Source organism: Physcomitrium patens, chromosome 5 (assembly GCF_059467195.1).
Source record: "Physcomitrium patens ecotype Gransden chromosome 5, ASM5946719v1, whole genome shotgun sequence".
NCBI classification, from domain to species: Eukaryota; Viridiplantae; Streptophyta; class Bryopsida; order Funariales; family Funariaceae; genus Physcomitrium; species Physcomitrium patens.
The window spans coordinates 4,124,688-4,150,751 of record NC_143414.1 but is presented as its reverse complement, the minus strand read 5'-3'; the positions used below and the strand labels follow the sequence as shown (position 1 = coordinate 4,150,751).

Sequence of the window (26,064 nt, the reverse complement as noted above, 5' to 3'; positions counted from 1 at the left end):
AATAGAATGTAGAGTTTAGAGTGGGCGATGGGGCGTCAACGGTGGGGTTCAGACACAACACAAGTGGCCTTCACGGTGACAGGCACACGGTGACGGGCCCAGAAGAAGAGTGAGAAGCCGTGGGGGAGGGGGGGGGTTCCCGCTTCCCTTTGAGCCTCGCATTCCATGCCATGCCATGCCCCATCCCACACCACCATCACCAGCAGCACAGGGACATGAAGCTACTCTCAGCTTCGTCCTTTTCCGCTTCTCCGCAACCCCACGCAACGGCACTCTCCCTTTGCTGCAATTGCTCTCCTATGTTTGCTCCCCTTTGATTATTCCGCCACTCTGCTGCGGAATTCAGCGTGCTCGTCCTCTTGATGATACCATGTTTTGGAATGCTGTGGCATTGGCGTGGCGCAACTGAGGAGGACGATAGATGTTTGTAGGGAGAAGAGGAGGCTATGGTGGAGAGATAGGTAAGCAAGTGCGCACGGTTTGTGTTTGTGTGTGTGTGTGTGGGACGAATCAAGAGTCTCGCTTGTGTTGCTGCAGGTAGGATTGATTGAGTGCTCCATGTGAGTGTTACAGGAGAATTAGGGTTTTGATCATTTCAGAGAGAAAAAAAAAGAAAAAGATATAGAAAAAATCGCGCTCCGTTGCTTGCTTGCGTGACTGAAGAAAACGGATTTCCTGGAGAGAACTTTCTAAGTTGTTGGTGCTTGAGGAGCTGTTAGGTGTTGCAGTTGTGGCTGAGGGGGTGAGCGGAGTGGGTGTAGCTTCTTTTTACATTTGTTTTTATAATAATTTTTCATAATTATGATTTATGTCGTTTTTTCGTTTTTTCGTTTTTTATTTGTAAGTGACGATGAAGCGAATCCTGTGAGGTTCTCTCCTTGGCAAAAGATGTAGGGTTCAGTTTTAACGAAAGATGTCGAGGTAGAATGGTACATGGCATTGAAGGCTATATTCTCGAAATGAAGTAGGGGAAACTCTGCTGCTTAATTCCACGCAGGAATAATAGACATGAAGATGGAGAAGTTAGGGTGCATTGTGGTTCCTTAGGGTCTGGATGCACACTGGGGCATAAATGGGAAGTCCTGAAGGAGGTGGCACGGAGAAATACCTGTCCAAGAGACGGAAAAGCGCGAGCTCGCACTATCCTAAAGCTCGCGACTGGGATGACGAGGAGGCTTACGATGAGGACCGAAGGTACCGTTCCAGTAAGACGAAGGTGAGTAGCAGGAGCGATCGGGAAAGAGAGATAACTCGGGAGAAAGAAAAGGATAGGGAGAAGGAGAGGGATCATGACCGGGGTGATAGGGAAGGCAGGAGCAGGGATGAGTATTTCGAGAAAGGCGTAAAGCAGTTGCGGTCTTTTAGGGAGGACAAACACGATGAGAGGGCGGAGAGAGACGATCGGGAAGTTGTAGAGTCCCGAGCAGGGAGCAACAAGAGAAGAAATGCGTCGGAGAAGGTAAGCAAGAATAACGAAGTTGGCCCGACGCAAGAAGAGAAGAAGGGCGGAAGAGCTGATTATGCCATCGCTGTCAATGAGGTAACGCTCCGGAAGCACGAGAGGGCCCATGACTTGGGGGAAGAGGAGTTGAAGATAGGTGAACCACGTGTGGAAAAATCACGGGAGAAGGAAAGAGGCAGGAGGGAAGAGCCTAGGATAGATAGGGGTCACAACGGGGAAGATGAAAAGTACAGGAGGAGTGACTCCAGGACAACCAGAGGTGAAGGCCTTGGTGAGGATTCTGTAATAAAGCGAAATTTGCATCGAGAAAGATATTATGGAAAAGAAGAAGAGAAATTGTGGAAGAAGGAGAGTAAAGCCGAGAGATCTCATGACAGGTCTGAATCGAATGTCCGAAACTTTATAACCAGGGCAGAAAGATTTTCCGAGACGGAGGATGAAAAGGTGCGGCATAGTGATTCGTATGTGGAGGAAAGTCAGAATGGCGAGACGGAGGATTATCAGAGGGTTGAGAGAACTCATGAGTTTCGCGACAGTCTCAAATCCAGAAAAGGTGTTTACAGGGCTGGTAGATCACATGATATTGACGATGATTCTATGTATGAGATTGACTTGCGTCACGAAAGAGCTACAAAGACCGTCACAACTTCTGTACTAAATTCTAATTACTCGAAGAGCGGGAAAAATGTAGAGGAAAAAAAATCAGCGAGAGCCGGCAGGCGCATGCACTCGCAATACGACGAGAAAGATCTTAGGATTGTGGAAGCGCAAGGAGAGGGAAGAGATCGTTATGTTGAAATTTCTGGGATAGAGAAGCACCCTCATATTTCAAGTCGAAGTGAGAAAAGCCGGGAATACGTTGGCCGTGATAAAGGAACTGGTGACAAAGATCGGCCGCTCGCTGTCCTCGAGGGTGTGGAAGGTTCTGCTGAGTTTTTAGATTCAATACAGCTCCATAAATGGGATCGTAAACGAAATAGTAGTGGGAAGATTCACTGGGAAAAAGTTGAGAAGGAAGGAAGCAGAAAGGATGGGTCTAGTGGAATTGAGCAGATTGAAGAAGAAAGTTCTGTAGCACGATACAAACTTCAAGAAGAGTCGAGGGGTCTCTCTGGGGCTTACGAGAATGTTTTGGACAGCAAGGATGAGAAAGAGAGCTCGAGACATGGCCGTCAAAAAGAGAAAGTCCTTTCTGGGTCGGATAAACCTGAATCCGGCTTGGCGGAGGATTTGGAAGTTGTAATAGAAGAGAGTCCACGAGAGGGTAATGGATTGGAGAGGACGGATTGCAAATGGGACGAACCTGAGGAAGATACTCTCAGCAGCAGGATGTTGGAGGGTGAACCAGAGAATATGCTCCCAGAGATTGACAATGTGGATGTTTTTGAGAGTGAAGAAGTGGAAGAGGAGTGCAAATCTGCATTCATTGAGAAAGTAGAGGAAAGTGAGCAGATAGTTGAGTATGAGGAGTCTCAGGATTTTGAGAAAGTGGCAGCAAGTGAAGAGGTAGATTTAGGGGAAGGAGAACGAGGTGACGACAGTCAACTAGAGAAACCTGAACGACCTCGTAGAGAGAAAGAGAGACTGGAAAGGGAGGAATTAGATGAGTGGGAGAAAGGTGCAATTTACAAAGTAAGAGGGGAGAGAGACTGGACGAAAGAAAATCGTCAGTTTGATCAACATCTTCAGGGCAGAGAAAAGTCAGAGTGGCAAGGTGTTGAAGTTGTAAACAGGCTTGAAGGTGAAATGGAAGAAGGCGGCGACGAGGTACCCAGGTCAGGACGGCGACGTGGGAGAGATACTCTGGAAAGAGAAGATTTTGACTTCGAAAGCAGATTCTTGGGAAGGGATGATGGAGACTGGGACAGAGAGAGGGAGCGAGAAAGAGAACGGGAAAAGGAGAGAGAAAAGGAACGGCAAAGGGAGAGGGACAGAGAGAGAGAGAGAGAAAGAGATCGGGAACGAGATCGAGGAAGAGAGAGGGAAAGAAGAATTGAGTGTTATTCGGATGATTACCAACGCAAAGGCTCTGAACGTTATGATGAGAGGTATTACGAATACGACATTGAGGGAAGGTCCAGCGGTAGGGGAAGAGAATACAGAGCAGATCATGAGAGGGAAAAATTTAGATCTCGAGAGGCAGGTTGGGAGGAGCTGGATGATAGACGTAGAAGGTTGAACAGTCGGGACAGAAGGGAAGATGAAAGAGCTGGAAAGTTGGCTTCTAAGGAATCTACTCATGGCTTAGTGCGTGGAGCGACTGTGGGTAGAGAGAAGGGCGACGAAGAAAGGAACTGGAGGTTAAGATCAGAAGAAGAGAAAGGAAAAAAACCAGTTTCTAGGGATTTTATTGAAGAAACAAGGTCGATTGGGGGTAAAGGCGAGGATCCTCTAGATAAGGTCAAGGCAATTGGTAAGGATACTGGTCCTGACATGTCCGATGAAGGGGGAAGGTCTAAAGGAAAGCATGGAAGAGTTATAACGTCTCCTCGAAGCCTCGATGATAGAAGAGAGCCATACAAAGGTGGAAAACCAGTGATGATATCTCGGAGTCCAGATGATCGAAAAGGACACAGAAGTGGTAAGACCGTGGTGAACTCTCGAAGCCCTGATGATAGGAGAGCAGGGTATCGAAGTGGCAAAGCTGTGACAAGCTCTCGAAGTCCTGATGATCGCAGAGGTCATAGAAGTAGCAAAGCTGTCACAGGTTCTCGAAGTCCCGAGGATCGAAGAGGTGGGCGATCAGATTGGGAGGACGTAGAGAAAGATTGGTCAGATGAAAGAGCGGAGTATGACAGAGAGAAGAGCAGCAAAAGACGTGTAAACCAGAAGAGGGATAATGACAGTAGTGAAAGAGAGCGTGACAGGTACAGAAGTAGAGAGCGGCCTCACGAACGGAATTGGGAAAGAGGAAAGGGGAAAGATAAGGTTGATAATGTGGATCGATCCTATGATCGGCATCAGAATCATTGGAAAGGTAGTAGGGATTCTGATTTTCAAGTGGAGCAAGATAATTGGGAGTCGAAAATGAGACATGAAAATGCTGATAGAGAGAAGTTGGAGAGGAGGATGTTGGAACGAGAGAGCAGCGAACGCAATAGAATGGACAGGGAGCGAGTGGAGGGATTAAGAAGTCCGCAGGGCTTTGCTTCGATAAGCGAAAGCACTGGGAGAGGCCACCAGATGTCTTCTAATTTTTTAGAGCCTGGTCGTGGATTTAGTTCGCACGGAGGGCCTTTTATGCCACCAGGTGGGGATCCAGGATTCTTTCAAGGTGAGGAAATCACCTCAGGTCATAAAAATGCCTTGTAATAAGACATGGAAATGCATTAAGAGGAGGAAGCATAGACGAATATTTGTTTGTTTTTCTGTAAAAGCCTTCAATTTCGGTTACTTTAGTTAAATTAGATACTTATCTTAAGCACTCAAGAAAGCAATGCATTTCTCTAGTCTGTCAAAATTTAAATATAATATTGATAAGTTGCAGTTTGTGAAATTGTTGTGCTTGTTTTGTATGATTTCGTTGTTGGTCTTAGAAGCATTTGAAGCAATGGCAGTATGTTGTCTGCAGCATACGTAATGATAGTAACGTATAGAAGCAGCAGAAGCTATAACCACTTTGCTGCATGCAAGTGTTAGTGAACAGTGGTCATCTTAAGTAATTTGCTATTACTTTAACGCCGTACTTTTTCGTTGTATCTGTTCGAGGAATACCTCGATTCCTTGTACCTCTACTTGGTGATCTTACTTGAGGTGACGCATAAACTTTTCTAATACGATTTTATCATCGGGTTTAGATAAGGATTTTTCGGGAGTATCCTGTGCTAAGCTTTCATGCTTACTTGTGCATTCCACAGGTGATTACTTTGGCGGCATGGGGGAGGTCGATTGGGATGGCTCGATGATGGACGACAGAATGCGACAGAGAGAAGGCATTTTTTTGGGGAGTAGCGATAGATTTATGGAAAATGAGGGTCCTCTAGGCCATGATGCAGGATACGGTCCTGGTAGAGGAGCCGCAGGTGATGGAGGAATGAACTACAGCCACCTTTCCGGAAGAGGTCGAGCTTCAAAAGCCTCCCCGAACAATAGAGGTCGAGGGGGCATGATGGGTCACGAAGGAAGACCTCTTTTTAATAATATTCAGCCTAGCTCCATGCTCAGAGGTATGCAACAGCAGCAACAGCAGCAACAGCAACAAGGCGGGAAGGGACGAGGTCCTAGAGGTGGACCAAAAGGTGCAAGAGGTCCTGGTCGGGAAGTGCAACGTCCAAATGTCAATCCTCTCATGGGTCCAGGTCCAGGAATTGGTCCTCACTTTGGTCCCATGGGACCTCAAGGGCTAATGTCTGGTATGGGTATGGGGCCAGGACCAGGGCCGGGTCTAACTCCTGGTCCCAACATGGGTCAATTTCCTTTGCTTCCGTTTGGAGGTCCCATGGGTTGGGGAGTGGGACCTGGAGGTGGCGAGATGGGAATGATGGGCTGTCCACCAGGCCCTGGGCCAGTAATGGGTCCTGGTCCTGGTGGGTTGGGTCCAAGGTTTGGGCCAGGAATGGTTCCAGGTCCAGTACCGAACATGTTTTTCAATCCGCCTGGACCAGGGAGAGGGGGTCATGGTGGTATGCCAAGTGGATTATTTGGTGGAGCTGTCCCACCCTTCAATGGGCAAAGTGGTGGAGGTGGACGTGGTCAAATGGGTGAAAAAGGCACATCTGGGGTTGGGAGGGGGTTAGTTGGAAGGGCAAATGGGCCACCAGGAAGAGGTCCCTCAAGAGGGGAACAGAACGATTACTCTCAGCATTTTGTTGATACAGGGTTGCGACCTCAGAATTTCATTCGAGATGTGGAACTCGCTGATCGATTTGAAGAATACCCAAAGCTGAAAGAGCTGATAACGAGGAAAGATCAGCTCATCGCAAAAAGAGCAACACCCCCAATGTACATGCAGTGCGATCTTCGAACAACAGAGTTGTCCCCAGATGTATTTGGAACGAAGTTTGATGTGATACTTGTTGATCCTCCATGGGAGGAGTACGTCCGTCGTGCTCCCGGCATTGGAGATTCAATGGAATGGTGGTCAGCTGAAGAGATTCAGAATCTTCGCATTGAGGTGAAATACTGAACTTGCAGTTTCAGCAGCTGCCGCAGCAGCAGCCAAGTTCCCCACGATCAATTAACAATATGTGTTGATTTATTTCTCTTATACTATGAGGTATTCTGTTTATATAATTTATGGAAGCGACACGTTAAACTAGGATATGATACATAGTCAATCAAGAAATGAAGACTCTTGATATGTCAAGTTATATCCACATTGCATTATGGGAAGCCACAGATGTAACACGTATCGATGTCCTCAGGGTGATATGCTTTACGAAGTAACTGACACCGGGTTTGTACTTGTGATTTGCATTTTCGCGACAGGCTATTGCAGACACACCTGCATTCATTTTCTTGTGGGTTGGAGATGCTGAAGGGCTCGAGCAAGGCCGCTTGTGTCTCAAGAAGGTTCTGTTCTTATTCTACTCCTCCTATTCATAATTTTTCTGCGACTAGATGTAGGAAATACACAAGCTTTTTCCAGGTTTTGTGTTAAGTAAACTAGGATTAAGCTGTCCATTAGCCCGTTGATTGTTAGGTTCTTATGATATTGCTTCTTTTCTCTCGTAAAATATTTTATTCCCCAAATATTTTACAGTGTGGAATGTCACTAGTTCTTATGACTAACATTGTCTTGTTGGTGCCCTGTTGTCAGTGGGGATTTCGTAGATGTGAGGACATATGCTGGGTAAAAACTAACCGGGAAAATCCTACTCCAGCCTTGCGTCACGACTCCAACACTTTATTTCAACACTCTAAAGTACGGATTAGTTATTATTTTTATTTTTATTTTGATCTGTCCGGCATTGTTTCCTTAACATTTATTCCTTAATTAGTGGTTATTACTTTACGCTTGAGCAAGTTCATTCTAGGCTCAAGACGGTCAACTTCTCTTTTAAAGTTGGCAAATTGTCTTCCGCGTGCATTATTCTATTTTTGGACACTGCCCCCAATGTAGCAGCCATTATATTATTATAGGAGAGCTTTAATACATACTGAGACAATGTCACGCCTTTCGTGCAGGAGCACTGCTTGATGGGGATAAGAGGGACAGTGAGGCGCAGCACTGATGGTCATATTATACACGCTAATGTAGACACGGACATTATAATTTCGGAAGAACCAGAATATGGTAAGTTTCTGTGCAACTTGCGAGGGGCTATGTTCAATCATGCATCAAAAATCGCTGGAGAGTGTAGATCTTGATCCAAATGCTTCGCTTTTGGTTCTCGTGTTAGATTTTTGTGTTCGAATTCCACAAGTCCTAGATCTTCAACTCATCACATGGCTCCATTGAAGGTTTGAAGTTCGTGCGGTCGATGTTTCCAAACACATGCTTGAAAGATTTCACATCATCTTGCATCCAAGTCTTGTGATTTAGGGAAGTGAATGTCAATCTTGAAGAGCATAGTTGGTTATAGCTGCTTTAGATCATCACATTCAGTGGTCTTCCATGTCCAGGGTCTACGAAAAAGCCCGAGGAGCTGTACCATATCATAGAACATTTCGCACAAGGGATGCGGCGCATTGAATTGTTTGGTGAAGACCACAACATCCGAGCTGGATGGGTCACTGTTGGGAAAGGCCTCACATCATCCAATTTCAACCCCCAGGTTTGACTTCAGAAATACCGTTAAATCTGCTCATCATGTGTCAACATGTTTGAACCAAGGGATGCTGAGAATTTTTTATGCTTGTCCTTGCAGATATATGCCAAGAATTTTGTTGATACAGAGAGGAAAGTTTGGCAAGGTGGCCGTGGAAACCCTTCTATTGATGCTTCACATCTAGTTGGAACTACGCCAGAAATTGAAGCTCTACGACCCAAATCTCCCCCTCCAAGGCCTCAAGCACAGCCTTCCGGACAGGGTAATGTTGGAAATTCTCTCTCGCAACCTTCTGCAGGAAACTCCATTTCAAAGAAGGCCTCTACAGCACAGCCAGGTGGAGTTCAGAATGGACACCCTGCCGCATTAATACCAGGTGCTGGACATGGTTCCGCCAATCCTTCAGTAGCAGGATCTGTTGTGATTGGGCAGCCTCCTCATGTGGGTGGTCGTGGAGGAGGACATGGTCAAATTCCTAAAATGCGCCCCGTCCTTCCCGGGCCCTTGATCAAACCTCTAGGAGCTTGTCCCGGCATTGTTGAAATGGCAGGTTTTGACGAGGAAGCATCATATGGGGGAGACATGCAGGAAGCGACCTCAGCGGAGGATCTGCACTAGGCCTCCACGAAAATGTCTGCAGATTTGTGCCCTGGAACTGAATCGTGGATCTTTCTAACAGCACAATTTTCTTTTCGCTTTGTGCTTTAAATTTTCACATCCGGTGGTTTCACCAATGTATAGACACTCCATTTGAAATCGTTGATTTCCGTAGATCTTGTTTATTGATGTGGCCAACGCCTTTCAACTCTAACGTCAAATTATTGATATGGTTTATCTGGATTGCAAGGCTACGGTTGACCCTTAGGCATTTGGGTTATTATTAACTTCCTTATCACTTGGCATGTTATCGTGATGTAACGAATTACTTCGATCAAGATATTGACTGTCACATCCGTTTCAGGCAAATTAGGGTTTCTGCCCGTTTTTTGATTCAGAGTGATAAATCGATTTGCAGGAACTTTCCTAAAATTTTCAACCATTCTTTCTTAGATCTTGAGGCAATTCCTCTCTATTGGGTGACTGACTCTTGGACTGTGTTTCCAAATTTATGCACCTTCACCTTACTTGTTTGAGAGCAGTGTACAAAAGGCTTTTAAGTTTTTTTTTTTTTTTTTTTTTTTTTTTGGAAAAATATCAAATATACCCCTGAAATGTGTGGAAATATCAAAAATACCCTTGTATTCTTGATAATTGCAAATATACTCTAGGACTTGATTACCTATCACAACAATCTTATTTTAGTTGATTTTGGGGCCCAAACCATGTGCCATGCAATTTTTGGTGCAGCAGTTTTGGGAGCACTTCAAGCTCTCCTCTATTGCTGTTATCGTTGGTGCCCCTATTGTCGTAAGGTCACCCTGCTCTTATTTTGCCCGACTCTCCAATTTTGCCCGACTCTCTAAAGCTCTTGCATTCCATGTGTGTGTAGCAATATGCTGATTTGATGCTTACAAGGAGTGCAAGAAGCAAGAGAGGGAACTGTGCCTTGAAGCCAATTATGAACCTAAAAGGTTTTTTTGAATTCTTGGAAGTTTGTTTTGGCATTTGGTGTTTGTAATTTTCCAATTTAAGTTGATTTTGAATTTTTTTTCTAGATTTCATTTTCTTATTGTAGTAATGCTACATGTAAATATTATTCTCTCTCTTCATATTGTGTGCCATCATCTCAGCATGCTTAGCAATTTTATATACAAGTTTATTAGTTAAAATAAAATGGATCACTAAACATTGCATCCGGTGGGATTCAACTCATCAAATCTATCACATTCTTTATAAAAATAAAATGCTTCATGTTTTTTGAATGTGTCTGATTTTTTTTCTCTTCAATAGTAAATCACATGAGATGATTATGTGAAAATAGAATATTTGTGTCTTAGATTTTTTATTTTATTTTTTTCTAATTCTTTATTAGATAAATTTAATAATTTCTTATTCAATTCAATTTAATTTTTAGTTAACCTACAAATAAAAAATAAAGTTGTAGTTACATCAAATCAACATCCAAAAGATCCGATTATTTGAGTGTGTATTTGGGAGTGCATTCCTATTTATAGAAGACAATTGGTATATAAGAATCCATATTATCCTTGGAAGCCATGCTATGTTGTGCTAAATTGAGCTTAAATCCAACCAACATTTGCTTCACTTATCCAAATTGTAAGGATTGCATAATGCTTGAACAAAAGTAATTGGCTTCAAATCTCAACCTTGGAGTTGGAGCTCAAAGCAAGAGGTGAGAGGCTTCTCTCTCCTACATATTTAGTCTCTCCTCCTCTTATTGACATCTTTGGTGTGCCTTCTCCTCATCTTGACATCTTTGGTGTATATTTGCTCTGCAATACCAAGTGTTGAAGAGTATTTATGTTTTAGCTATAGCAATTTGGAGACAAGATCCTATGGTATTAGAGCATCTACAAGATCTAAACTTTGGAGATTAGACCAAACTTATTTACATCGTTTTTTTTGAGAGCGCTCTTGCCACAAACTTATTTATGTATAATGCAACTAAAGGTACAATTCATGTCACCTTGTCACCTCTCCTTAATGTCTCATCTTTTATTAGCTTTCATAGATAAGTAAATTTATGCAATTGCACGAATAGAATGATTTGCTACAAATGCCATAAGATTTAGTTTATAGGTTTTTAGATCCTTAGGCCTAAGTTTGATAGTAAATCAAATAATGCACCAATTAACTTGGTACTTGATTGTTGCTATATTTGGAAAAAAATAAAAAAATATGCTAGTAATTAAAACAAAAAAACATAGCTTGATTTCTAGCATATGTAGTCATTAATGCGAACATGGCTATATTAACATCAATTGAAGAGAATTTTGAATGTGACAATATTGGCAATATGATGGAGCTCAGTATACTGACATTGTTATATGGTAATACGGATATTAGGTGAAAGAAGAAAGATAGTTTTTTTATTATAAAAGACCTTAGTTAAAAAGATAAAAAAAAAAAAAAAAAAAAAAACTTAAATTAAAGATAGTCAAGTAGTAAAATCTTATAGTGTTAGAATTGCTTTTTATAAAAATAGATTCTACTTACTTTATATGGCTATAAATTAGATAAAATAAGGTGGATTAGAGAAATAAAGAATACAAGCATGTGTAGGAAGGAGTTGGAAATTAATTTTAGCAAAAGTTACCTCAAGAAAAGAAGAATTGATACTTTGAGAGGATCAGTTGCCAATCAGGATCAAAATCAGATCCTAAGGCACAAAAATCAAGCATCCATGCAATTTCTGGGATTCTTTGGTAAATCAAAGAAGAGAGTTTGACAGAAAATTATATTAAGCTTATTTAAGCATTAATTTTAAAGGATTTGAGTTTGTAATGATTTTGTAAGAGCTTTGCAAAGTTAGGGTTGTTTTGAGTGACTTTGGTTTTTGTGAAATAAAATAGGATTGACATTTTGGACAATTTTGTTAATTTTATATCAAACCTTGAAATGAAAATTTGTAGATTTGTAAGTATAGTTGTAATAAATATGTTCTATAAATTTGACCTTAATCAAACAATTATGTTGAAGTTTATTGAAATTCAAGTGGGTTGAGGTCTCAAAAATTGGAATTTGAGGATTAGTGAGAATTTCTAATATCTTCAGCAATTTACTAGTTGGATTGAAGTAAAAAGTATTTTTATGAATAATAGACTTTCTTTTTTAATATTTGTGTAAATTTTGGAGCAATTCAATGGTTTGAAAGGAGATATTGGCAATAGGAGCTTGGCATTAAGGTTGATGAAGGAGGCTATCCAACATCCAAATGGATTTTCTTATATTTCTTTTAATTGGTAAGTGTGATTGATTTAATTTTTATTATAATTTTTTTCAATTGAATTTTTACAAAGTGTAAAATTTTTGAGTTTATATTAATAGTTCAATCATTGATTGTTGAATTTTTAATTTATTATAGGATTTATTAAGAGTTTATTTAGGATTTAGGATTTGATTAAATTTTGTTTATTGAGAATTGATTTAGAAGATTATTAGGATTTTATTAGGATTTAATAAAGATTTGGTTAGAATTTGTTTAAGATTTGGTTAAATTTTTTATTAAGATTTAATTAAGATTTTTATTTTTAATATTTCTTTAAGATTTCTTTGATATTTTTTTAGGTTTTTTTATTAAATATATATTTTTAAGGTTAATTTATGATTTCTTTAAGTTTCTTTTATGAATTTTTTAAGATTCTTTTGTAATTTATTTAAAGATTGATTAGTATTGTTATAATTTAATTGAAGTTTTTTTAGGATTGTATTAGAGTTTTTAAAATATTCTTGTTTTAAGTTCTATTTTATCTTCTACAACCAAGTGTTTGATGCATTTTCAAGCAAACTTCACAAAATACAAAAACGTTACTTAGTTTGAGGTTTGCAACCATATTTGAGTAAGCAATTACAATGTTATAACATTCTTTGTCCTATTATTGAAATTATTTATGATTTTTTACTTATTATGCATGCTCACTTCTTTCTTTTTTAAAATAATAATTCAATTTTAACCAAACTATTATTACTAAATAATATTAAAGTGATAATTATATTATAAATACTATTTTTATTAATCTATATAATAGTATTTAATAATTTACAAGATATTAGATGTTAACATTGACTGCCCTACTTTGAACTTTAGAGATCACATGATTATTTTTTATTTGTTATTACAAAGTTGGATCTTGCTTTATACCATAGCTCTAATTGAATCACTTGTAACTTGAACTTTGTTAAATTTACTAGATGAATCATATAGAATCAATGATTTTATTTTGGAAGAATTAAATTGTTGCAAATTACATCAAATAAATAATACTACATGATTCTTTAGCTTGTATCCATGAAACAATGAATATTAGTTGGAACAATTGATTTGACATACATACTTCAAATCTTTCGATAGTTAGTGATTGATTTATAACAATATATGGTTGTTATTTCTTTCCAATCAATACATAAGAGCTTGTTAATATCAATAAGTATTCCATTTCAACACTGATCAAGGTTCAAAGGTTAATTTATCACTATTGATAAAAATACCTTGTCTACTCTTTTCTTTACAATTGTTTGTTTTTAGTTGTGGTTTTTTTTTGAGGCTTTTTTCTTAAAGTTATGTGAGTTGGTCTTGAAGTAGAATTATTTTGAAGTAACTTTATTTCAAAAATTTGGTCTATACATGGTAGAGAAAATATCAAGTGGTTCAAACCATCCATATTAGTTAGTGAATTTTGACCTTTCATGCCTTTTGTTTAAGGCAAAACACATATTTTAACATTATAGATATTGTAATGACATAAGATATTAGCAGGCTTGTATTTGTTTCTTATGTAATTATATAGTATATTGTTGTGTTGTAATACAATCATCAGATAAAAGATGAAAAGAAAGATTATATTATAGATGAGCTTAAATAAAAATATTTTAGCAAATTATCTTAGAAATATAAATAATAGACAAGGAGGTAATAAAAATTAAAAAATGCTAATACTACCTTCTTGTAAAAGAGGCTTTTATTTACTTGATAAGTCCATAAATAAGATAAAAAAAAGTAGATTGTGAATCATTGAATTGATTCACTTGGATATTTATTATAAAAAAATACTTATTATACTTAATATGGTAGATTTTGTAAATTGATAGTAGAATTTTTAGAAGAAATAGAGAATAGATTGCTACTATTGGATATGCAACTTAAGATAGAATTTGTTAAGACAAATTTTATGGTGGATATTTTTTTTGGTATCTAACATTAGATGATGGTTCAATAGAAATAGTCCTTGTTATCAAAAAGAAAAAGAAAATTTTACTTTATTAATAGTTTTTAAAAAAATATATAAATATATGTTATTAAAAAAATAAAAAATAAAAATCAAAAGAGTAGAAAGAAGAAAAAAAGAGTACGAAGAAGAAGAAAAGAGTAGAGAGGAGAAAGAAGAAAAAGAAAGAGAAAGAAGGAAAAAAAAAAAAAAAAAAAAAAAAAGAAGAAGAAGAAGAAAAAGAAAGAAGAGACTAGAAAGAAAGAAGGACAGAAGAAAAGAAGGAGAGGAAGAGAAAAAGAGAAGAGAAGAAAAGAAAAGAAAAATATTAAAAAAAATAAAAAGGCGATCAAGGTGGGACAAGAGGCTGCCCCTGAACAGCGGCAGCCTCCTTGTCGATAGGGGTCTGGCGGCTCGGATCCCTCTTTATCCACTCTTATTTTTTTTCTACGTGATGCTTTTTGGGGCTTCAATCCTCACAATATGTTTTTTCATACGTGTGGGTGTATGGTTGCACTTCTTCCTCTTCAGTCCGCCAATGTGTGGCGGGAAAAAAAAGAAAAAAAGAAAAACTTTTTGGTGATCAGCGCATGACGTCAAGGTTTGGTGTCGTTCAGCAAAAGAATGTTGGCGCAAGAGGAAGCTCCATTTTCTGCTGGAGGTGCTCCAAGTTGTTGACTAGGAGTTGTGTTTTTGTTTCTTATCCTTTGGTGAAGGAAACGAGTGCGGTGTATAGAACTTGGAGGGGCGGAAGAAGTTGGCCATTTGATGTCATTGCTCTATGTCCTTTTTATGGAAATGTTGTGGTGCAGTAGTTCCCCCTTGTTTTTATTTTTTACAATTACAAAGTGCCATTGAGGCGCTGCGATGCAGCAGCTTGTTGGTCAGAGTGGAAACTTGGACTGCAACGGATTTATTTTCCTCTGCGATGTTGTTGTTGTTTTTTTTTTTTTTTTAAAAAAAGTGTGGCTGCGGCAATGCTACTGTGGTGATCAAAGTTTGGTTTGGCTTGTTTTGTTTTGATTGGGGTCCTCCGATGGTGCAGAGGTGCCATCTAGTTCTTGATTGTAGTGGCCATCAACAATCAAGGCTGCTTGACATTGTTTTGCAAGGAAGGTGCCATTCCCTCTCCAAGTCGTGTTGGTTGATTGATGCTGCACATGCTATGCTTGCGAGTAAATCAACGTCTTCATCATCTAGATTGTGCTAGATTGAAGGGCTGCTACAATCAATTGCAATTAATGGAACTCTTATCTGCTCTAAATGATTTAGCATTGTTTAAGAGTGTAATTCTGAAATTATGTTTGAATTTGTACTCTCCTACGACTATCCAATGACGAGGATTATCCAGTCATAATAGAATAAATTAGTATTGTATTTACTTGGCTCCTGGAATTTTCAAGTTGGCCATTTTGTAGAAGGAGTTGGAAATGGCATCACATGTCTTTTTTTTTTTTTCTTTTTTTTTTTAATTTTTATAAGCTTACTTAATACATAATAGAAGCAAGTCAAAGCAATTGGAGCGGCCTTCCTTATTGGTGGTGACATCAAGCTGTTATAGCACTGTAGTGGAGGCTTGGTGGCACTTACTATTTCTCCACCCAACAATGGAATGAAGCTTTAGAAGGCAAAGTGGAGGTTGATATTACAAAGTCTGAATTAAAGATAAGAAGAGTGATCTGGTGGGGTTGTGGCTTGAAGAATCATTACTAGGAAGGCTAAAAAAAGTGGTGCTGTAGAGGTAGAGAAGCTTGTTTCAAAACCAGCCGAGGCTACATCCTTGATCTTCTTTGTAAGAATTCAAGCAAGATCACTTAGGTTGATGAATTAGTATCTTATGAACCCTAATAAAGATAGATGAACCTTTTAAGCTATAGAATTTCTTTTAGTGCCTTAAAAAAGCCATAAATTATTAAAAATAAAATAAAGAAAATAAATAATTAGTATAGTTGATACTAGGCTTGAATTGAAGGTAGGCTTGGGCTACAAAATTCCTAGGATAGATTGAATTGATACCTTGAGGTCAACTGTTTGTAGGATAGGGTTGAAATTAGACCTCTAGCCACTAAATTAGCCACCTAAGACAAAATAGAGAAGCATTCAAAGATTAGCAATTGGGATTTGTGAGCTGATTTTAAGCTTCTTCTAATTTTTATAAGATTTGAAATGATTTTGCAATTGTTGTTCAAAGTCAAGGTTTGTATCAATGACTTGGAATTTATGCAATACAATTAGAGCTAGCATTCTCAATTAGTTTGTATAATTGGTATCACATCTATAATTCAAAATTTGATATTATTTGGTTGATTGGGTGTGCTAAGCGTATGTAAAATTTTGTATTAATCCAATAGTATAGTTGGAAGATATATGGGTTTTGGCACAAGATGATATCAAAAATTGGTAGTTTGGAATTGGATAGGATTTCTATGATATCTAAAGATCTACAAATTAGATTTAGATAAAATTTGGCATAGTATTAGAAGACTTTAAGATCAAGCTATATACTAATTTTAAGTTAAAGTTAATAGTTGGAGAAGGAGAAATTACTACTAGAACATCTACATCAACTTTGAAGTTGGTAGCCAAGTGACATTAGTGTGATTTTTGGACTTTTTCTTATAATCTATAAGTTGGATTGAGCTAAACTTTTTAAGCATGTAGAAGACTTATAGTAGCATTTATATTAAAAAATTTGTACCAAGTAGATGGTCAAATTAGGAATTATAGCTTGCCAAAGCTCACTAACTAGAGTTAGAGCTTATAAAGAGAAATCAAAATTACCTAATTATGAAAGTAATGAAGCAATTGGAGTTTATGTATGGTTGAGATTACTAAGAAGAGTGTTTTTGAGTACTTTGTGTTGGTTCTAAGCACTTTTGAATTAAAATTCAAATTACATTCTTCTTATATAGGTGAAACCTATTAAGATTTTTTAGATATTTGTAAAATATAACTTCACCTTCTATAGTCAGATGCTTGGTGCATTTCCAAAGAAGACAACATATATTACAATATAAGTGGTGAATCTGATGTGAAATTTTGAAGAAGAAGATGTTGGATTGTATTTGTGGTTATTTGAAATCGATAACATAAGAAGGCAAGAAGGTTGAATTTAGAGTTTTTCATGGAGCTTTGGATAGAGCTTCAAATGGAACTTCAAGTAGAGCTTCAAGTGGATTTTCTATTGGTAGATAATATATATACTTTGATCCAAATACTATAAATATATTTCAAGTATTTATATTATTTATGCAACAATAATAGGGTAATGATTGCAAAGAGGCTTTGACAACCAAATCATTGCAACTAATAGTTAACAAAATTAACCAATTTGATGAAAGAGATATTTTAAAGTATTTGAAATATTATGCATAGAAAATATAAATGAATCAAGTTTCCAAAAAAAAAGATGATTAAGCTATTTTGACTTATTATAATATTAAAGATAAAAAAAACATGTTAAATCAATTATGGAGCATTTTAGAGATTTATAGGAGATATTTTTATATGCATTAAAGAAAAAAATATTTTTAAAAGACATTGATTAGATTACCAAGAAATTATTTTTGAAATGAATTGAGCGGCTTCATAAGAATTTGCAAGCTACAGAGCTTTTGAGGAAGTTTGAGAGGTAATATTTTTTATTATCAAAGATAGGATAATTAATTATGGAATCAAACAAGGTTGAATTATTTATTTGAATAGTTGATGGAAAATTATAAGAAAATTTGGAAATTCTTCTTAAGAATAAAGAAAAAGATGAAGGATTGACAACAAAATGAAAAGAAGTTGAAGATATTGTGAGATTACTTGCAAAGAGGAAAAAAAAAAAGGATAAGATTGGAATTTATGGAGTTGGATAAGTACATAAAACTCAAGTACCTACTTCACAATTGACAATACATATTGTCCAACTTCTAAAGACTACATCAAAGAAAAAAGATATGAAACTTGAGAAGATTATACATAGAATGTAAGATCTTTAAATCAAAACTATAAGGCTTAAAAAAAAACTTCTACAACAAATTTAAAGACTATTTCTAAGCAAGAATATGTACAAAGATGTATTTGGTGTGATGATGATTTTTTTATAAGATATTATTTTTTTAAAAGATAGAAAAGTGGCATTAAAAGAAAATAGTAATCTTTTTCAAACAAACTTTGGTAAAAGAGGTATAAAAGCATTAATTAAAGATTATTTGGCTACATTTAGAGTTTTAGTAATAGAAGTTGGAAGTTATAATACTAGAATGGATGATAATGAAAAACAAGAATTTTTTGGAAATATTATAGTGAGTGGACTTTGGTCTTTTTTTATTTCTATAATGCAAAAAAAGAAGATGCTATAAGAAGCATTATTGAGCACTACTACTATGATTTGTAGAGCTATAGGTTAGGAGGATCCTCTAAAAGCTTTGTCAATGCATGCTTGTATTATTAAAAACCAACATAAAATTTTAATAGAAGAGGAGAAGATGTGAGATTCTAAGGATACAAGAAAAAAAAGTACTTCCAAGAGACAAATTCAAAGAAACAAGGCTTGTGAGATGGCTTTATAAGAATTATCAATGGAAGATGCTTTGACAATATTGAAGGAAAAATCAAAAGATATAAGAAATAAAAATAAGTTGTCAACATATACATTATTCTTTCATATTGAAGGAGCAACAAATTTAAAAGAAGTGCTTGAGGAACATGTGGTCAATGCTAACGTTGAATTCATATTAAAGAAGATTTTAAAAATTACAAAGAAAGAATTTTATGATATCATTATTAATAATATTAAATAAAAGATGCCATTAATGAGAAAATTTGAATTGAATCATGCTATTAATACATGCATATATGAGGATAAAGAAGATGAATTTGATAATTGTGGTAAACAATCAAGAAGTGAAAAAAAGAACCATGATCAAAGAATATATTTTGATGATCAAAGTATTAAGGAAAAAGAAGGTTCAAGTCAATATACTTGAAAGCATTGGGCCAAAGCAACTACAGAGATATTAGTGAAGGTTAAAAATATGGATGAGTTGATTGTTACTTTAATTGACCACAATTTAAAAATAAATCTTATATTTAAAGATCTTTATATGAAAAAAAGGTGTCCAATTGATATGGAATATGGATGAGTAATATAGGTAGCTAATAATACATGAAGTGATTTATATAGTGCTTACATAGATATAGAAATTTATATTGGTGTCATTGAAATGGAATAAATTTTGTTTAGACAAGATGTAACATCTTATTGTCTCATTTTAAGGCAACCATATATTAGTGCAACTTGGATGGAAACAAAGGTACTTGATGATGGTTTAGCTTACATACAAATTTGTAGTAAAAATGAAAAAAGAATAATATAATTTTTTACTATGTATTAGTGTAAAATTTATTTCTCAACTCAAGTTACAAGATGGCCTCAATTAAGAGTTTTTTGTAATTAGAAGAATGAAGTCAAGAAAGAAAATAGTAAGAATAAAAGAAGAAAAATACAAAAGAATTGAAATAAATGAAATCAAGAAATTATACAATCCAAAACTTAGTATAGTTGATTTATTGAGTTTTTATTCAAAAATATTAAAAAATAAAAGTAAAAAAAATATATTTTTAGAAAAATAATTTATTTTATCTTTTTAATGGTATAAAAAATATATAATTATGAATTACTATGAATAAGTAATGAAGATTTAAAAATAACATGTAAATAAATAAAAAATTAAGTAAAAATATTATACCTTAAAGATAACTTACTTATAGATCAAAGGTTTGAACCTCACTAAGGCTCACGTACAATGTGTAATGGCCAAAAGGCCTTAATCTTATCTTCCTAACTACCATTAAGCTGCTACAATCCATATGGGACTTTTGCACCTCCCTTCTTATAAGGACTACATTAATTGGTGGTCTTCCTATTTTCTACTAATAGATCCAATATTTTTGTAATTTTGACTTCACCATGGTATTTAAAAACATCCAATTGACCTAAGAAACTTTGGTTGGTCTTCAAATCTTACTCCATTTCTTCATAATGGCTCCTAAAGTAATAAAACTTATTTTTATCAAAGTCTTAAAAATTACTCTAAAAATTCTAAATAAATTCTAAATAAATTCTAAATTTTTTTATAATTGTTTTATAATTCTTATATTAATTTAAAGCTATAACTTCCTATCTTGATGATTTTTTATAGTAATAAAATCAATTTAAATCCACTATAAATTCTACTTTTAATATAAATAACTATAAAGACATGAGATTCTTTTTTATGCTTATTTTAGCTACTAACTAATATTTATAGTTTTTTATAAGTAATATATATATAGATAGAAGGCCAATATAAATATTAACCTAAATAAATAATCCTTAATAATTAATAATAAGCAAAAAATACTATATCAACTAAGATAATTACCTCTAAGTCTTACTAAGACTCTAATTCTATAACTAACATTCTAATTTTCTATTTGTTTAAAGATTTCTATACTATTTATCATATATTATAATTTTAAGTACTCTAAATACATCTTTTTTTCCTAAAATAACTAGTGAGTCGATTTAGTAACATATATGGCAACCATTTAAAACAATTCAAAGAGACAGAGAATCCAAAAGTCTTGTTTCAAAGGCAAGCCTTTACCTAAGATTAGGCATATTAGATTTAATATTCTATAAATATTATATAAGTAGTACCTTAAAAAAATATTCATATAAAAGATTGTGCTCAATATTAATGTATTTCTATCTTTTAGTGCTATTTTTTTCGAGTTAAAAAACTATTGAAGAAATTAGTCTACATAGTAAAATAAGATAATATAAATCTATATAATAAAAAAAAGACAACAAAAGAAGAAGAAAATTAAATTCTTTTATGTAAAAAATCTAAAAGTTGATGCTACATAATTCTTATTTAGGGAGAAGAATTTAAGTTAAAAGCCATGAGGCCTACATATCCTCTAAGTTGTACAAGTTGGCCACTTCTCTGCTCTTATACTAGCTCATATAGATAGCTATCTATGTGGACCAGATTTGAATCTAGACCACCTATTACATAACTAATTTTGTAGCCAACTTCCTAGTAATCCAAAGATACTAACCTTTGCCAACTTATCTCTAAATCCTAAAAAATAAAGTTTTTTTTTTTTTTTTTTTTTTTTACATAGGATTTATTAGCTCTTATAAAGTAGAAGAAATAATATTCTAATGGGACTAAGAACCATGTAAAGAAAAGTTTGTACCTTCTTAATGAGTCAATATTCCTATTTTCTTGATAAAACTTAACTTTGACTAAGTTGTTTAGCTAGATCCTTATTCATTTATATAAACAAAGAGTATAGTGTTTTTTCTTCTTTAAGATGAATTTTTCACACTTTATACTCTTTGCATCTATTCCTAGATGTTTTTCTTGGAAATAGTTTATTGTTTTATATTTTTAATTATAAAGAATTATTATCAAATATTTTCTTACTATAATAAGGCCTTAATAAAAAAGAATCAAATTTTCCAAGGAAATCTATTCTCCTAGCATCTTATAATAATACTAACATCCTTGGTTATAAGACCTTCTTATATTTTTTATCAAAAGTAATTTTCTTCTTTCTTTGAATGGCTTTTATATATTGAGCCTTGGTCATTTGAATTTCATCAAGGCCCTTTAATTGTTCTAATCCATCCTTCAAGGATTCTTAGATTGTTAACCTATTATATATTACTATCTTTAAAGAATTTATTTTAAATTCTATTCATAATATAGCTTCCATTCCATATACTAAAAAAATAGAATAGCTTTGATTGTGATTTTGTAGGTTGTTTGATAAGTCTACAAGATTGTTGGTAATTTTATATTTCAATCCTTTCTTGAATCTTATACTATCTTTCTTTGGATATTAATTAAGGTTTGATTCACTCTTTCTGTATAACCATTAATTTGTGGATGATAAAGAGTACTCATATGATGGTTGATATTAAATCTATTAGTTATTTTTTCTATCATACTATTCAAGCACTGTATTCTTCAATCACTAATCAAAATTTTAGGGCAACTAAATCGAGTAATGATTTGCTCATACATAAAATTAGCCTCATGAATATCATCATTGGTTTTGACAACTCTTGCTCCAGCCTACTTTGTTAAATATTCTATGGCTACTATTATGTATTTCATCATTTTTGAAGAATTGGAATGAACTTCTCTTATGTAATTAATCTTCTATTTTTCAAAAGAAACTAAAGGTAAGGAAATGTAAAGAGAAAGTGCCATATGCAAATCTTTTTTTATATAACATTGGTAAGTATTACATCTATTAGCATAATCATGTGCATCTTAGAATATGATAGGCAAGTAATATCTAGCTCTCATTGCCTTTTGAGTTTTCAATCTATTTAAGAAGTGGCCTCTATATATACTATTATGGCATACTATTAATATAGCTGATACTTCACTAACTACCATATATTGTCTAAGTAGACCATCTATTCTTTGATAATATAATTATTTTTCTATAATAGCGAAATGAATGCTAATAATTCTAATCTTATGTCATTCATGTTTGACCAATTCTTCTAAAAATTAATTAGAATTTAAAAAATTTGTAATGTGGTTGTACCAAGTATGATAGATGGAAATAATAAAATAATATTCATCTACTAAGTTATCATCAATAGGAGTAGGGCTTGGTTAAAACACCACAAAATTTAATAAAAGGTAATGTTGGAATTTCTTCACAGAAAAGACCATGGTTGAGCATTCTCTTTTTGTCGTACTATAATTTTTTTTTGCTGCATTTAACTTTTTTCTAGTAAATGCAATAGGATAATTTTTATGTCTACTTTCCATTGGTTGACATAATGTACTACCTAGTTACTAACCTAGAATGAAAACTATTACCTAATTAGCAACTTAGAATGAGAACTATTACCTAATTAGCAATATAGAATGAAAATTATTACCTAATTAGCAACCTAGAATAAGAACTAGTTAGCAACCTTGAATGTTTCATAATTGCAATAGATATCAAAAGAAGGATTTCAATAAGGTAATTTTAAAATGGGATATGAGCTTAATGTCCTTTCTATCCAATCAAAGGCAACTTGACACTCTTTTGTCTATTCAAACTTAATCAACTTCTTTTTGAGATTGATAATGGATGAAGTTTTTGTAGCATAGTTGACAATTAATTCTCAATACCATCCAAGATGTTCTAAGATCTTTTCTATTCCTTTAATATTTGTAGGAGGTTGCATTTTAATTATAACATCTATTTTTTTTGGATTAGGTTTTCTTCTATCTTTAAAAACCACATAACCTAACAAGACCCTTTTTTAAACTATCAAATATATTTTATTGGAATTTAAAATAATTCATATTTTTCTACATGTTTCTAAAGTTTCTATTACATATTTTAGATGGTCTTTGGCATTAGATTGGATGCTAAAATCATCTATAAACACCATCATAGATTTTTGTAGCAAATCCGAAAAGACAAAAGTCATGGCTTTTTGGAAGGCAAAAGAAACATTACAAAGCCCAGAAGGCATGATCAAGAAAATGAAAGTACTTCAAGGAGTAGTAAAAGCCGTTTTATGACAATCTTTTGGAGCTATGGCAATTTAATTATAATCCAAATATCCATCCATAAATATATAGGTTTCATGATCTAACACTTCAACTAAAATACTATTAATAAAAGAAAAGAAAAAATGGTCTTTTTAGGTGTGCTTGTTGAATTTTTTATAATCTATCTATATTCTTAATTTACCATTCTTTTTCTTTACAAGGACTATAGAAGAGGCCCAATTTATTATTTCTACTAGCTTAATAAAACTAGCTCGTTATAATTTTTTTAATTTTTTCTTAACAATTAATTAGAATTATAGGTTTATATGTCTTTTTTTTGTCTAATTGCCTTGGCAATGAGAACAAGGAGAATGTGGTATTGAGACATCTGAAGTGGTATATCCTTCAAATCTTTATAGGACTATGCTAAAATATCTTGGTATTTCATGATCAAATCATGATATTTAGATACTTCTTCTTGATTTAAATGAACTTCAATTTTAATTTTTTTGGACTATTATCTTTTATAAAAAATATCTATGAGTTTTTATTTAGATTCTTATATTGGAAATTATTGTGAAGAATTTCTATACCAATTACTAGGTATAGAAAGGTAGTTGACAACTCCATTATCAACTGAAATTCTTAATGAAGTTTTTTAAAATCTAAAAGATGGAACTAAGTCATCATTTCTTTAAAAGACCTCATTTTCTTCATCTATTGTCCTATCTACCTCAATGCTAAGGACTTTGGTGTCTTCAACTTCTACAAACTCCGACATATCTTTTGAAAAATTAATTGATTCAAAATAATGAGAATTGGAGTCTAGATGATTGTTTAGCCATTGTTTAAATTCTCCATCATCCTTCTAATGATAAAGATTGGAACCTAGACATCCTATTTTCTTTAAATCTTAGTCAATTGAATTGACTATCTTTATTACATTATCTTATTTTTTTGATTTTTAGACATCTTCTTAGGAATCAATGGAATTAATTCTTGCATGATCAAAGATAAGTAGTATAGAAATTTTGGTTCTATTCTCTCATAGATCAAAAGAAATGTAGAGCTTGTTTCTTCTTCAATTGAAAATGGATCATAAATCCTTCAATCATGGCCTACCAAGTCGTAAGAGAAAAGAATCCTTTGATATATGCATTCAAATGACATGATTCATGAAGGCATATTCTTTTCCTTCAATCTATGCCTTAGAATTTTTTATTTGGCTTATAGGAATAGATGGGCTTTGATTTATCATTTTAATATCAAAAAGAGATGGGCTAGTGATATTTAATCTTAGTTTCTCTGTAATTTGGAAGAGCATAATATTCAAACCACTTCTATCATCTACAATGGTATAAGGTATTATTTTTTTTATAATAAAAACCTCAATTTTAATTACTTTTACATCACATTCTATTTTTGCCACCATTCTAACATTCGGCCTTCTTTGGTTTGTCATGGAAATATGATTTTTTAGTGCCTTCTTTATTGTTTGAAAAATTTCCAATAGTTGAGTAAGTGTAATATTAGATTTTAACTTGCTAAGATAATCTCATAAATTATATTTTTATATGTTGAAATCTTTCATATCCTTATATTAGAGAACTTCAAACTTTGGAATTTTGAGATCTTCTTAACTATGATTATCTGGAATAATACTTGGCTTATATTCAATCCCAAGATTTTGGAAGAGTAATTCTTCTACTAAAATATCAAATTTTACATATTTAGCCATGTTATTTTTTATTACCTTAATTGTGTCTCTCGTGACTTGTTCTAGGTATAAGAAGCAAAGTGGATTCTTAATGGTTCTACTCTCCTCTTCTTAATGAATAAATAAAGATGCCACCTTAGATCTGATGATTACTACTAAGGCTGGTATTGCAAGTAGGTTCTTTCCCTTCAATTGATTTCTTTTGAAGATTATTGAATTCAATTTAAGAAGGAGATAATTGACATTAAATTGGATAGGATTTTAAATTGGTTCCAACTCTCTTATGTATTGAGATACAAATCTCATATCTTGAGATCTTTGGCCTTGTCTTGGTTGGTTAGAAGAAATTTGATCTTGACCCAGATTTAGTGGGATATATCAAAAGTAAGTTTGTAGCCAACTAGGTGTATTCTGATTTTATCTATTATTATTCTAATCACTGTATAAATTTTAGGGCCTTAGGTTATTATTTGTTAGAGGTTTTTGTGCTCCTTTATAATTGTCAAATGAATATTGAAGATAATTACTAAGTAAGGGTTGTAAGTAAATCACTCTATCTCATTTTCTAAAAATTTGTATGGCATGGTTACTACTACAATTTCCATACTCCATTTAGTTTTCAATCCAACATTGACCAAAAAAGTGTCTTTTTTTGCAAAAAATGTGAAATTCTACATTGATTTTGTAGAAGAATGATTAAACTTTTTAATGGTGCAATTAATTTTTGTAGAAGAATGGAATTACAAAATTAGGCCAAATGCCCTAATTGACCACATTAAGTATACTATAATCTTAT

The 26,064-nt window shown here is 34.2% G+C and overlaps 1 protein-coding gene across 3 annotated transcripts; it reads left to right on the top strand.

Annotated features, from left to right (window-relative positions):
• The first annotated feature begins 321 nt into the window (after positions 1–321).
• LOC112282262 (uncharacterized) lies at positions 322–8,943 on the top strand. 3 transcript variants are annotated; one of them, XM_073534155.2, is made up of 8 exons: positions 322–461; positions 998–4,712; positions 5,320–6,575; positions 6,890–6,973; positions 7,221–7,325; positions 7,589–7,697; positions 8,027–8,178; positions 8,272–8,943. In XM_073534155.2, the coding sequence occupies exons 2-8, from the start codon at positions 1,073–1,075 to the stop codon at positions 8,788–8,790; spliced, it is 5,865 nt and encodes a 1,954-aa protein (XP_073390256.1). In that variant the 5' UTR covers positions 322–461; positions 998–1,072; the 3' UTR covers positions 8,791–8,943. The 3 variants fall into 3 exon arrangements, with proteins under 3 accessions (XP_073390256.1, XP_024375447.1, XP_024375446.1); XM_024519679.3 differs by having other exon boundaries at positions 998–4,736; XM_024519678.3 differs by lacking the exon at positions 322–461 and having other exon boundaries at positions 923–4,736.
• Positions 8,944–26,064: the final 17,121 nt, after the last annotated feature.